At 31.3% G+C, this 14587-nt stretch overlaps 1 protein-coding gene across 1 annotated transcript; it reads left to right on the forward strand.

Moving 5' to 3' along the window:
• The first annotated feature begins 1242 nt into the window (after window positions 1–1242).
• LOC130445118 (facilitated trehalose transporter Tret1-like) lies at window positions 1243–11011 on the forward strand. Its single transcript, XM_056780633.1, has 4 exons — window positions 1243–1477; window positions 1904–1972; window positions 3403–3524; window positions 9593–11011. The coding sequence occupies exons 3-4, from the start codon at window positions 3434–3436 to the stop codon at window positions 10927–10929; spliced, it is 1428 nt and encodes a 475-aa protein (XP_056636611.1). The 5' UTR covers window positions 1243–1477; window positions 1904–1972; window positions 3403–3433; the 3' UTR covers window positions 10930–11011.
• The last annotated feature ends 3576 nt before the right edge of the window (window positions 11012–14587 follow it).

A 14587-nucleotide genomic window follows, 5' to 3' on the forward strand; every position in this document is an offset into this window, starting at 1 on the left:
GACAAGAAACATGACCTTACGATTGTGTTGGAGAGATTGTGAAAATAGAATTATTTGGAGACTGAGATCAAATGTTTACTGTACGATACAGTGGAAATTATGTGGATTGAAATATAAATTTTATCTTCCATTACTGCTGTTTTATTGTGGTGAATATCATGAATCGCACCAGGTATTCATTTTGAAACATTCAAGGACAACAATAGAGTTCAACCATATTTTTAGTTTCGAAAATTTCAAATATTCACAAACCCAATGAATATTAATATACTTACTTTTTATGGATACAGAGTGATTCATTAAGAATGTCCAATCTATGAACTGTAGATTCTAGACCTCAAAATTTGATGATTCTGCTCAACATGACTTATGCAAATATTGCTAGTTTCCGAGATAGGGGGTATTCAAAGTTTAAATTTAAATTTGGATTTTCGCAATAATTTTTTATGATTTCCCAATTTCTCTTTGAAAATTAGCAATTTTACGTTTTTTGGCATAAGGAATCATAATTTGTACTCTAATTTAACATTGATAATAGAGGGCGCTAGTTACACTTGTTTGTGTTAATTAAATCAAAGTAAACTTTTTTGGGCTAAACTTACAACTGAATTAATAAAAAAATAATTATTTGCTCAATATCATCAATAAGTTCGTATCATAAAGTGTATTGAAATAAATAGTGGATATTTTGAGCATTTGCTTCGAAGTTTTTTATTTTTGTTTACAAATTTCTTATTGTTATATATTTAAGGAATAATAATTTTTTTTTATGAAAAAATTAAAATTTATTGACCTTTTTAGAAGCAAATAACTCGATAACCGATTGAGTTACAGAAGAATAACTTTTTTTGTAGAATTTAACGCTTTTTAATATTTTTTCATTATTTTAGTTGTAAGTTTAGCCCAAAATAAGTTTACTTTGAATTAACACAAACAAGTGTAACTAGCGCCCTCTACTGGCAATATTAAATTAGAGTTCAAATTATGATTCCTTATGCCAAAAAACGTAAAATTGCCAATTTTCAAAGAGAAATTGTGAAAATATAAAAAATTATTGCGAAAATCAAAATTTAAATTTGAACTTTAAATACCCCGTATCTCGGAAACTAGCAATATTTGCATAAGGTATGTTGAGCAGAATCATCATATTTTGAGGTCTAGAATCTACAGTTCAGAGCTTGGACATTCTTAATGAATCACCCTGGATAACCATCACTGATAATGCAATAACTAAACGACTTTAGTAACAATTGAGTCATTTATTGCCACACAACTTGTTAGAGAATTGACTCCTAGAATATTCATTTATATTCATCTATATTTATTCGCTTTCAATTTTAAAGTATTTATAATTTTTGTGAATTATTCATATTTTTTTATATCTGAAAAAAACATTTCAAAGACGATTTTCAGGAGTTCGAGCAGGTCGTTAAAGAAGTGAACAGAGTTTCTGGATTATTTTGCAGTTTAATTATTTGTATGTGTGAAATTATTAGCTATTCAGTGCTATCGTGAATTGCAAACAACATTTATTTAACGGTTATTCTTATGATTAAATTTTTAATTGTGAAAATTTTGAAATTAGTCATGAAGCTTACTTGGCAGAATATATTTATTAACATAAAATCATTATCAAAATAAATTATTATAGTGAAAATTATTTACTACGATTCTAATAATTGTTGTATATGTTAAAAAATGCCTACCTGCAGGCCAATTTGGAACACTGATATAATATTTCACGAAATGTGGATTTTTATATGAAAATGACCCCAATAGTGCCAGAGCATCCAAATTATATGTGTAATGAAATAATTAAATAATAAATAGAAATAATATTGATAAAAATTGATTGTTTCAAAATTAATCTACAATTGAGGAGTCATTTTTATTCCTTTTTTAGATATTCCATTATCAAGATATACGGCCATTGGAAAATAATTACTTCCATCTAGATTCCACAAAAAGTTTGGTATGTGATTTAGTGATATTTTTTGTTAATTTTATTGTATTTTTTGTTTTGAATATTCACTTTCAATATTTGTTAAAAATTTGGAAATTTTTGTTTAAGAGCAAGTAAATAATTGAAAAGTAGTGTTTCTTATATTATTGAAATAAAACTAGACTTTCTCAATATTTTCGAAAATAAGATTTATTTGATCTATCGAATAATTTTTTCTATGACTCTATGACCGATTGAAGAAACAAAAATAGTTTATGTGATTGTTAAAATTTACAGGTCAAATAATTATTAGACGCCAGAATATAAATTCCTTCAATGATACTTTTAATAAAAAGAAGCCGGAAAATAGTATAGTATTATCGCTTTATCAAACTAAATTGAAACCAATAAATCTATAATATCGATTAGTAATGTCAGTACCTTCCTTATAAAAACTTTATAATTGAGTATGTAGATTTTCAAAACCGAACAACTAAATGTTCAAATGTTTTTCTATTCATCTGACTAAATGGAAATCTAAATGATGTCAGGCATTAATCATTCTCCCAAGTTTTCCTTGCACAATGTGGTCTTGCATTTTTGTACAGAGTAACGTCTTTTCTTTTGACAATCGCCGGAAAATTTTTGGTTAAATATCCATTCACTCGATTCAATTGTAACAATTAAAATTAGTATACACAAATTGCAGTTCAGGGATGTAAACCCAGGTTTGCAGTACTTCGAGGTACTTCATATGAAAAAAGCTAACGCTTTTTCCTTCATTATACATGACCATTTTTGATCTTTTATGATCAAGCAATCAGAAACGATACTCTATATGGTGGCGTTGAAGCAATAGTTACTTTGCTCTCTTCATATAACATGGAACCCAAACGCTTGCTCTCCTTATTTTTCAAATGTATTATGAATATTCCTGTGTGGTCGACGAAGGTTAAGTGAAGAAATCGCTGTCACTTTTGATCTTAGCATATAGTTGTCTATTGTTTTTGGTCAAACTGATCTAAAGAAGTCGGAGAGAGAACACAAAAAATCACTTTTGAAATTAACGAACATCTAACATAATGGGATAGAAATTTCAAATGTTTTTGGTCGCGGTGGTTGCGCACTAATCTTGCGAAACTGAAAAATATACAATTCCTGATATTTTCCTTCTGTGTTTTGCTAGCCATTCTCTTCAAATTGTACAATATGTAATTTATTATTTAATAAGTTAGAAGGGAACAAATCACAATAACTTTGAATGACAAGCAAGTGTCAAAAAGCGCAGTAACGGCACTACTTTCCACTTCGCTGTATTATGTATGTTATCGATTATTAGACTTAAAGTGCTCAAACAAAAGTTTCAAATTTTTTGGAAAAATCATGAACCTACTATTTCTCATTCATCACCAGTAATTCAATGAATTTACCATAATTTGTTCCATTGTATTGTTTTCTAGGTTCGCCCATTGTAGCCTTGTCACTATTCCAATGGATAGCAAATTAGTGGAAAGTGGATATAGTGCTATCCATCATAGATTAGAAAGAGTACCTTGGCGAATGTTATTCTGTAGTTTATCAGGTGAGGTTAAATTCGAAATCTATTAGTTCTCGCACCCTTATATTTACAGATGACGAAAATTTCTCTCTAAGTAGCTTGTCTTTTTGATCAGCTACTCATATTTCTTATGGCATGTTATTCTATTCTAATATTTGGTGAATACTTTGGATGAACAACCAGAAATAAAATTTAGCTTAGCCGACGATATTGAGTTTCACAGTTTCACGACATCAAGTATCAGAACGTCGTCGTGTGACTTGATCTATTTTAGATGATTAATATACCTTTTATATTATTCAATTCAAAGATAAGATTTTGTCTTATCGTCCTTCTCTGATGGCACAAAAAGAGTTGTAAAATAATCATTTGAAATGTGGTAGTACGGTTTTTATCTGATTTTTTTCATTTCTTTTAGAATTAGTATCGGAAGGGATCATTTAGTTTTTCGTTCTCCATAACTTGTCTCCTCCATTCAGCGTTCGAGACTCAATTGTTATCAATTTTTTACGGTCCAGATCTGCTTGGTTTAAAATCAAAATCCATATTTCTATACCATTCGTCAAACTCATTGATCAACTACTTTTTAAATTTTTTTATGTGACAAATGACGGAGTAATATTTGTAACAATGACTTAAAATCAACTTTCAAACACTGCTTCAACTTTTTTCTATATTTATTATTGGAAGGATTTAGTGTTATGGAACCGGGAAAATATGGATGAAATTAGTTATTTCTTTGTCCAGTGGAAGGTATCCTGATACTGCAACGAACAAAAGTACAGATGACAGAAGATAGTTGATAAACAGACACTCAAATTATGTAATGGCCAAAAGTACCATTTGTTGTTTGATCAAGAGTTTTCTAACAAAAAAAAAGCATTTATTATAAGAGAACATAAACTTGTTGCAGATATTTTAGTTGCTATAATTTCGGTTCTGTTTAATTGAGAACTAAATATTTGTTCTGCTTAAACCTCAAATTACGTCTTCGAAAGTCATCCCTATTACGCAATTAAAGTGAGGAAGCAGTATTTTCGAAAAGTATATGTTTAATATACTGTTTCATACGAACTTAGGATCGTCAGGCTTCTCTTTATTAAAAGAACGTTGAACAAATTCTGCAGCTTTCTTAAAATATTCGACAGACTCATTTCTTTAAATTTGAATGTTGCCCTGCTCATTCTACACAATTGATTATCTACTGATTGGTAAAATAGTTAGTTTGGTGGTAGATGATATGGGTGAATGAATGTGAATGTTGACTTTATCTCAGACTTAACAATATTTTTTTGCATTGGAAGGTATCGAATAGATAGTTTATTGATTTTGAAAAATAGTGAAAAACAGAATACACATCAATTACTAAAGAGCAAGGACAGAAAGCTTTTGGAACTTTCCGAAAAAATAATAAGAAATACTCAGGTTTAAGAGGAGGTTTAGTGATGCCTACCATAGCTTTTTAGCTTAGTTTCATTTGAATAAAAATTTGGTATAGATATTCATTCTAAACAACTTTTCCCAATAGCTTTTTTTGATATTTGAAGAATTACTTCACAGGAAAATATTTTTTCGATATAAACTTGTTTTTAGAAGCTCAATTTATGTTTGTCTTTTGTGAAGCACGAATCCAGAATTCTTTTAGCTCCATCCATTTTTCAAAAAGTATGTTCTCAGAGTGTTATTTATGACTTATTAACGGAAGAGTGACTACTATGTGATGTAACTGGAAAAAACATCTTTTTTGTGCAACTGTTATTTGACATTTCTGCATCTCTATTGATGCGTGGATGTAAACTTTTTTCAGAATAAAATTAATTCACCAAATAAACATGAAATATTACTTTTTGAAGGATTTATATTTTACGGAGTCAATTATTAATCGATGATTCATCATAAAAGATGTTCCATGCTACGGATGAAAGATGTGAGATATGTTTTGAAGAGTTGATTCCACAAATTTATCAGATTTTTTCATTTGTTTTGAAGAAGATGGACAATCCAATATTTTGTTAGAAATTTCAATTTTGTTGATAAAACTACTCGTATCTCCTATATATGATTCTGCTACTTAAACAAATTTTTCGGAAAAACAGTTTTTGCTTTCTTGGACGTACGTTTCTCGAATCGAACTCGATCGTAAAGTTTTTGGGGCACAATGCCGAATCCAAATGTGATATATTTGACGAAAAAATTGAATAATATTCAAGTCGATACGGTCACGTTTGTAATCAGCTGCGTAAAATTTACGATAGTAAATCACCGTACACTACAATTTCTTTTATTTTCGTTGGCGTATTGCCTTCCAAAAACAAATATTTGATGATTGGTATCAGATTTAAGACTACTACTTAGACTACTTCTCTATATTTTGAATTACAGACTAAATTTTTCTCAAATCTCCGTTGATTCATTTGATCAACCAATAATTTGGATATGATTTAGACTTTTGATATTCATCAACATTCTTCGTGTTATGTTTTTGTTAGTTCTGTGAATATGAACATACATCATTCAAATATCTTTTAAGATTATCGCCATATGGCAACGCAAAGCAGTTTTTTTTAAATGCGTCTTGCATATTGACGTAAGCGAATTTTTTAAATTATAATGGTATTGTTTACAACTTTTACTATTGACGTCGCCTGAGCAATTTCAGTGTTGGACTTTCCACAATTCCTTATCAACAAATGATAATGAACACAACACTTGGACATAAAATTTGAACCTCACTCATATTTTTTTACTTTGATCGATGATTTTTAGTAAAAATAAGTAACAAAAAATATTGATTGAAGTAATTCGAATATTTTACGAGATAATGACAATCCGAAACAAAATATGGAAATATGAGAAAGTTGTCCTATGAATTTGAAATTTAGAATTTTCTGTCAAATTTTGCTCCTGAATGATCCGTTTTTAATAACGTCGAATAATAATAGGTGAACATACTTGAATTCTATTTGTGTATATAGCGCTTTTCCATCTGTGGAATGGCCTCATGGAACTATTCCCGATGCCCATCGCTCTTAATTCTGAAGACGAAAATCCATATATGGGTCTAGGAAATACTTGAGTGACAAATTGCATTCCAATGCGTTACAAGCAAACAAATCGCTCGCTAACAAGATCTCTGTACATCTTACTTGTATGATTAGACAGAAAATGTATAACAATGTCTTTATAGATCTTTCAATTTTTCATCAAAGGGTGTGAGGACAAAAAATTAAGTACAAAGTGTTTGTTTTAATCCAATTATTTTCACTTCACATTTTATATGACTGAATTAGCACCCTATTTGCTCGTTATCCTTAAATTTGTTTTTAAATGTTGCAATAAATTCTGAAACCATAAATCTGGCGTTTGACGGTGTTTGCGAAAAATTCTATTTCAGAATGAACGTTTCGTGTTTTTCTTAGTTAGTCACACGACTTATTGAGTGATCTTATTTTGGCGATTACAGAATGTCTCGAAAGACAAATGTATACTCAAAAACCGCCAACCATACCAACATTTTGTGTCTTTTGAAATACACTTCTGAATTCATCTCCCTGACAATAATAATAAGACGCCGCTTTTCCAAGGTGAAATTTGACTCATTGTTGATGATGATTTTCAAAACATAAGCGGGACTAACACGCTGTCTTCTACGTTTTGATTTTCCTTCCTTTCATTACTCGTCAGAATATTTGGGTGCCATTTTTCTTGATTTTAGAACTACATTCGGTTACTTTATATTGCTGCTTACATATTTCTTATCGATTAAGAAATTTACTGACCAATTTCCGTAAACTGACTCCCAGTGAACCAAAGCTCTCTCTTTTTCTAGAAATCGAAATACCTGTCTCAACAAGCTGATAGATATTGTAAATTATTGTCTCACTATTCCCATTCTAACAAAGGGTTTAATTAATCTATATTTTGTTCATGAAACATGGCTGGTGGTTCGTTTTCTTCTAAATTCTCCATACTTAAAACTAACCTTTCAGTGGAGAAGTAATGTTTATTTGGGTCATTTGACAACTGCCAAATTACGGATTCTTTGTCTCCACATCCATATTGTATCTTTCATCAACTCCCTGATTTCTTACTTGTATATAAAAACGGTCATATTGCAATATATCGTCTCAACAAACATTATAGTTAGGCTTAATGGAACGTTTAATGGTGGAAGAATTTTATACGGCCCTACAAGAGGTAAATATTTTTAATGTTTTGTGTACAAGTTTTGGAGATATTCGCGTAGGCCAAACATTTGATATGATAATGGTGCCGGAGTAATAAGGCGAAAACTTTGAAATCTACACAAATTTTGAAAGAATATGCACTATATTTGAGTGTTTCCAAAAGTAATTATATGTCATAGGTTTCTTCCATATAAGCAGCATTGATTAAAGGTACACTACCTTTAACTAATTCCAAAAGAGTCAAGAATACAAGATAAAATTCAATTTTTAAATTCTTCATCCTCTCATTTATAATATTATGATACAATAAGTCTCCAGAGAATAATTTGGATTGAAGGGCTCGTCCCGATTTCAAACATGTCTTATTTTAGTTTAACGATGAAGAAAATTGAAACCCACATTCATCACAAATGTAATTAGTGTAGGTGAAAAGTCAATATGAAGTACAGTGCCTTAAGATACCGTCTATAGATTACAGAATATATGTTTCAATAAGTGGAAATTCTCAAAATATCTCGGTATATTATTATATGGAATATATAACACGAATTTTGCGATGGAATATTTACAACAAAGTTAATATATGGATATATGGAATTACTTAAATAACTGAGAATTATTTGTGTCTATTTTTATATTTTCTTTGTCAACAACTCAATATTTTTAGGTGTTTTATTAGTTTTAAAATAAATAATTGGGGTATGCAAATATTGTTTCCCATTTACTTAACGTTTTATGAACTTAACGACTCTTACAATTCTAATCAATTTTAATCAAATCTGTATAACTTGCCAAAAATTACTCATTAAGTAGGTTTTTCCTATCCTTTATTCTTTATCTTCTCATTTTCATAACTCGCTTAAAATGGTGATATCGAAATTCACGACTCGATTTCACTGGTTATAAGTTAGTTTAATTATGCCCTATAAAGCACCTCACACTTTTATAATAGTGATAATAATGTTTTCAATAGTAATTTTATTCAATTATTTTTTACTTTTCAGTTTCATTATTGTTAAAAGCATGCTTCTTAGTTTTCCCTTTCTGATATAACTAAATCTAAAAGTGTGTTTCTCAATGTTTTAAAACTGTATCTAATTTTTTTTTATTTCAAACCCGTCTCCAATATGTACAGATATGTTGATGGCGGCATTTCGATTTTGTGAGTTTGGGACTGCGTGCATACGTAGTTCTCTCCAGCGCTACCTTTCCAGCTCTCATGCAAAGTATTTAAATTAGGGTTCAAAACTTTCTAATTGCCACTCTTTCCTGTCTTCTTTGCTCTTCTTAGTGCGTCCATTTCCGTTGCTACCACTTTTTTCTTCCGTTGTTTATTTATTTTCTACGTTTTCGATCCATATATCAATGTACTCCTAACCATTGCATTGTTGCATTGTGGATCCTCAGTTTTCGTTGTTTTCCTGTTTAAGTATTCCCCGGTATCTATCATGCGAAGCAAAAAATCCATCAATCATGACGACCTGTCAGTATTTAGCAGGGGTGCAAAGCTTAAATTTAATCTGATCGCTTAAAGAAGGGCACAATTGAGGCCAGAGTCAGTTATAAACAAACAAATAAAAGGTGTTGAAACAGTTTAAGTATAATAAGTAGAAAAATCAGTTTAACCATTTAATATTGTTATGGATTGCAATGGCAGTTTGCGTTAGAAAGAAATTATAGTTGGCCAATATTTTCACCATATGTGACACATAAAAGAGACAATAAGAAACAATTTGAATGAAAGTTTGAACAGAGAAATTTTTATTTTCGTAATATATTTTTCTAATCCTATTTTTTTCCTGAACGCGTCACACCACCCACGTACAATAATATTATGTTATTATTTTTGAGAATTTTACGAACCTCCGCTCACAACCAGTATCTAATATTGTTATTTTATTTCAGCTAACTTACTAGTAATATCACTCGGACTCTTGATATCATGGTACTCGCCAGTTATTCCTAAGCTAATGTTAAACAACACAGACGTGAATCCTTTGGATAAACCAATCTCTGCTCTCGAAACTTCCATAATCACTGTAATTCCAAGTATTGGAGCAATAATACTATTTCCATTTTGGGCATATATAGTTGACAGAATAGGAAGAAAAACAACCATGAGGATGATAAGCTCCATATTAATTTGTAGCGTAATAACAACGGCTTTCGCTAAAAACATTAATACATATTATATTTCTTTACCTCTTACTGGAATTAGTGTGAATGGAGGATTATTAACAGCATCCGTATATAATACTGAAATATCAAAAGATTCCAATAGAGGGATGTTCAATTGTATAATGATGATGCATATTCCGATAGGAATTGTATTAGGCTATATTTTTGGATCAATTATGAGTGTCAAATGTCTGAGTTTGTTATCTACTATACCACCTATTCTTTTTCTTATTGCATCCTTCTTTCTACCAGAGTCTCCATATTACCTATTGCTCAAACAAAATTATCTGGAAGGAACTAAAGCTCTAGAAATATTAAGAGGTACAACTAATCCGAGAGAAATAGAAACAGAAATTAAGAAAATCAAAGAAATCATTGCGTCTACAACTTTAAGCAAATCACGAACTATAAGGGATATTTTTAGCAACTTTGCCATTCGGAAAGCTTTTTTGATAAGCATCCAAATCACTTCTATTGAACAATTGTCTGGATTATCAATCATATTGATATATGTTTCACCAATATTTAACAAAGCTGGCTCTGGTTTGTCAGGAGATTCAGTTGGTATAATTGTAGGAGTACTTAAATTGGTAACCTTTTCTTTAGCAACATACCATTCAGATAGATTGGGAAGAAGAAAGTTGATCCTCATATCGACTCTTTGTTGCGCATTCCCTATGTTCTTTCTCGGTTTTTATTTCTACCTCGATCATATCGGTTCTCAAGTACTAAACAATTTCAAATGGATCTCCGTAATTTTGGTTGTGATATATATAATTTCATATTCTATAGGATTAGGTAACGTTCCGTTAACTTTCGCGGGAGAAGTTTTTCCCGAAGATATGAGAGCTTTGGGTGTGTCTTTAGTGTTAATAGTAAACCAATCAATCATGTGTATCGTAATTTTCGCTTTTCCTTTAGTGTCCTTTTATTACGGACCACACTGGTGTTTTTGGATTTGTGCAATGTTCTGCGTTATTGGATTCATAAGCATGTATCTTACAGTGCCTGAAACGAAAGGTAAATCATTTTTAGAAATACAACATCTTTTCAAAAAAGCGTGACCAAGTTATTTCACATGTTTCCTCAATTTTATCTATTGTATATCGTTTAAGAATATGAAATATATTTTCAACATTTGATAAATTGCAGTATCATTTTCCTTAAATAAAATACTCTGTAAATAAAAAGTCTGTTAACTCACTTGAATATTTATTCCATTTATCATATTATGACTAGTACCGATAGCAAATACATTCTCATATAGTCCAATGCAATGTGACCTGGAGCTCGCGTTTGTCTGAGAACAAGACGAAACTTCTAAGATGTATAGGGCGGGTCACTAAAAGCTTAACTCCCAGTTGTTGGGAGTTGCAACCTTCGTTCCGTCGCCGCTATCTTTGAAAAAAGGGGTGGAAACGCCTTTTTCACTATATCTTTCAAACTAACAATCACACAAAAAACTTATAGGAACATAAATTGTAGAAAATTACTTTGTCTAACAATTTTGTTTCTATGAATTTTTACTCAAACTCGTAAATAAAAAAACAAAAATAAGCGAAAATTTCTCAAAAAATTTACTTTTTTGCTTCATAACACTTCATTTTTGCATTTCATCACAAAATTACAGAAGATTTAGTTTTTAGAGGGATTTTTTCGGAATATTTTGCGGTATTTTTTTTTCAACTAGATGCATTTATGGGGGCTTGAGTCCCCCCCCCATTGATGATGCGGTTAGTAAATACTCATTAAAATCAGGTAAAAAGCAAACATGTGCAGACATTGTTGTCTCTTGCCCTTACTATAGAGCCTAAAATATTCTTTTTTTCTAAAATAATTCCTAAAAGAAGAGTACATTCACGTGAATAATGAATAATTGCTTCAGAATTTCAGCAGATCTTCTCTGACTACAGTTTTCTAGGAGAGTATCTGCCTGTATCGGCCCCTGGAGGTTGTCCGAGTGTATGATTTAACCCCTATCTACCTTTTTTTCCAAGGTTTTTGGTTCTGTAGCTGACACAACAGAAGGGTCCAGATCCAGATTGTGCGCCCCCGAATATGTCAAGTCCATCCACTCCGGTAAGTATCGGAATCCATTGCTGGGTAACTTCATTTTTCTTGTTTATCTATTTGACTATCGGACAGGATAATGAATTTCTATTTGCGATAATTTGGATTGAACAGACACATTCTTCAATTACATAAATGCTTGCTTTAGAATGCTAGGTGCTGCTTAGGTTTTAAGAGCGTTTCCAGCTCTATTTAGAGTCGTCTATATACCATTTGATGGCGTTTCTGTTCATTTCTCGTATGGTGTTTGATCCCACTTACTTCATTAGCTTAGTATTTAGGTTTATTTTTTCTTGAAGCTCAACTTTTTTGGTATTTCATCCTGAGGCCTGTCCCGAGTTTGGTCATTTTTTAAGGGCGGACTCTGAACATTTTGAGTAATGCTTTTTTCACTTCGCTTTCCAGTACTTTGTAGAGAGGTAATAGATTTATATTCACTTCAAGTGCAGTTTGCATAATATCATGTCCCTGGCTGCACATATGTAAGCCAGTCTTTATACCTAGTAGAGATTGTTCCTCGAGACATTCAAACTAGTTCTAGTTCTCAAAATCACCGCTTCATATGGGATGAATTGTCTCAAAATCGAAGTTTCTGCACACCATCAGGGCCTTTGTGGCTTTAGTGGTTATCTCCTTGTCATGTTTGTATGTATCTGTCATACCGAAACCATTCGAAATAATTTATAACGACTTTTTACTAATTTTTGGATTATTCCAAATTTATATTACTACAAACCATTCAGAATTTTTCATATAGCTAATTAAACATTAGTGAAAACTAAATAAACATGGACACTATAAAGAAATAAGTAAATTTCAAAAACGAAAACTTTGAACATGCTCTACACAAATAACTTTTTCACAGTTTCTACACGAAAACCGTGTTTTTCAATTTTTTTCTTATCGCAATATAAACATGTGGGTTTGTAATAAATCCACAGCCAAATTTCTACGAAATGTGCGCCTTGGCATCTTCACATTGATGGTGTTCAAAACAACAAAGGCATTTATAGCAGTTATGTTGAAGGATGAATAGAAAATCACCATCTAGTATTTCTTGCTGCATTATTACTAGAACGTAGTTGATCCAGGGTATCTACACCCCATTCGATACTATCATAATTTATTTGTATCTTTGGCTTTTGTTTCTTCGCTGATGCTGTCGTGATGCATATTAGACAATAAGAGAATATTTTCTTGTTTTTCTCAGGTACATGTGTTACTAAACGGCAAAATTGTCTAAATTTGAAAATACTTTCCAAGTCTATTACTGAAATGTGAAATTCCCTGTTTCTTCAACTGTCCCAATTACTGTGAATTTTTCTTCAATGACTTTTGAGTAATAGAATAACTAGTACACTAGTTGTCTATTATAATTTTCCAGCCGGATCCGTTCAAAGGTTCACACAATCTTTCCATAATTGAATTTGGACTGTTACTCTTTTGAAAAGATCTATCTGGTTGTTGCCACACATTTGGTGCGTTTAGACAGATTAAACTGCTTGAAATAGCAGCAGCTTCTAAAACTTTTCATAAACTGTTACAAATCCTGAAAAGCTATAAGCAGTAAAGATTTTATTAAACGTATAGAAATATTATCTTAGGTCTGGTTACAGTTAACAACACTTTCTTCTTTCATCTCGAACCCTTCTGTCGTCAAACCTCAGGGGCCAAAGCATAAATAAAAAACTGTTTCTAAACATTTTCAATCTAAGAACTCCAACACTTAAACTAGCAATTCTCTCTTGGTTATGACTAATGTACTGAGAGGGTCTAGGATTTGTTCATTTATAACAAATTTCTATATTTCTCATATCTCCTTCATTCACTTATTGGCACTCTGGATAGATAGATGAAAAAATATTTGTTTCCGACCCTAGATCCAACATTCCCGTGCCCTCCATTTTGTCATGTTTTTCCAAAAAGTATAGTGAATTTCTTCATTAATCTGAGATGTCTTAATCCATATCTATATCTTTTATTGTGGCTTTTGGACCTTTCTCCTTAATCATCTTTTGATACATCATCAAACTCCGCTTCTCCTTCGTATTCATTATTATCTAATGCTTGCTGCATAAGATTCTCAAGATTAATGCTTTCATTTTCTCATGAATATATCTATTTTTGGTTTTTGAAGCGTGCAGAGTAAAAAATCACCCGATTCCTTAATCCGAGATGCATTTTTCTCAACAATTCGTCAACATGAATAACAAAAAAAAGTCGGAAATGCTTCACCAAAATTTGGGGGTAGACGCAGGTCAGGTCTTGTCCGAACTAGACGTACTTTTCAGCTAATTTATTGCAACTTCAGTTTGACTGATCCAGCGCCAGTTCCATGAGGTTAATTCAAATGAAACTAATCCATTGAAGCCATTATAAGTAATTCGTTCAAAAAGCTCTAGACAATTTCAGCTGATGCTCACAAGTGTATAGAAAATTGGATCAACCATTTGTATGCTTCAATTACGTTGCAAGGAGTCTATTTTGAAAGCGATAACAAAGTTTTGTATTGAAATATGTTAAAATTTTTTTTGGTCAGTCCGGGTCAAATGTGATCGCTACACATGATATATTGCTGTACCACACTCTGTATTTTCTCTATTCCTATGTCGCTACAAATCTGCATAAAAGAAACAAATGCACAATTACTGT

The sequence above is a fragment of the Diorhabda sublineata genome, chromosome 6 (assembly GCF_026230105.1).
Source record: "Diorhabda sublineata isolate icDioSubl1.1 chromosome 6, icDioSubl1.1, whole genome shotgun sequence".
Lineage (NCBI taxonomy): Eukaryota > Metazoa > Arthropoda > Insecta > Coleoptera > Chrysomelidae > Diorhabda > Diorhabda sublineata.

What these genes read in the sequence shown, in the direction of transcription:
- LOC130445118 (XM_056780633.1), top strand. Translation starts at nt 3,434, where the DNA reads ATGGATAGCAAATTAGTGGAAAGTGGATATAGTGCTATCCATCATAGA. An exon ending in GTTATTCTGTAGTTTATCAG is followed by an intron (nt 3,525 to 9,592) that starts GTGAGGTTAAAT and finishes ATTTTATTTCAG; the next exon opens with CTAACTTACTAGTAATATCA.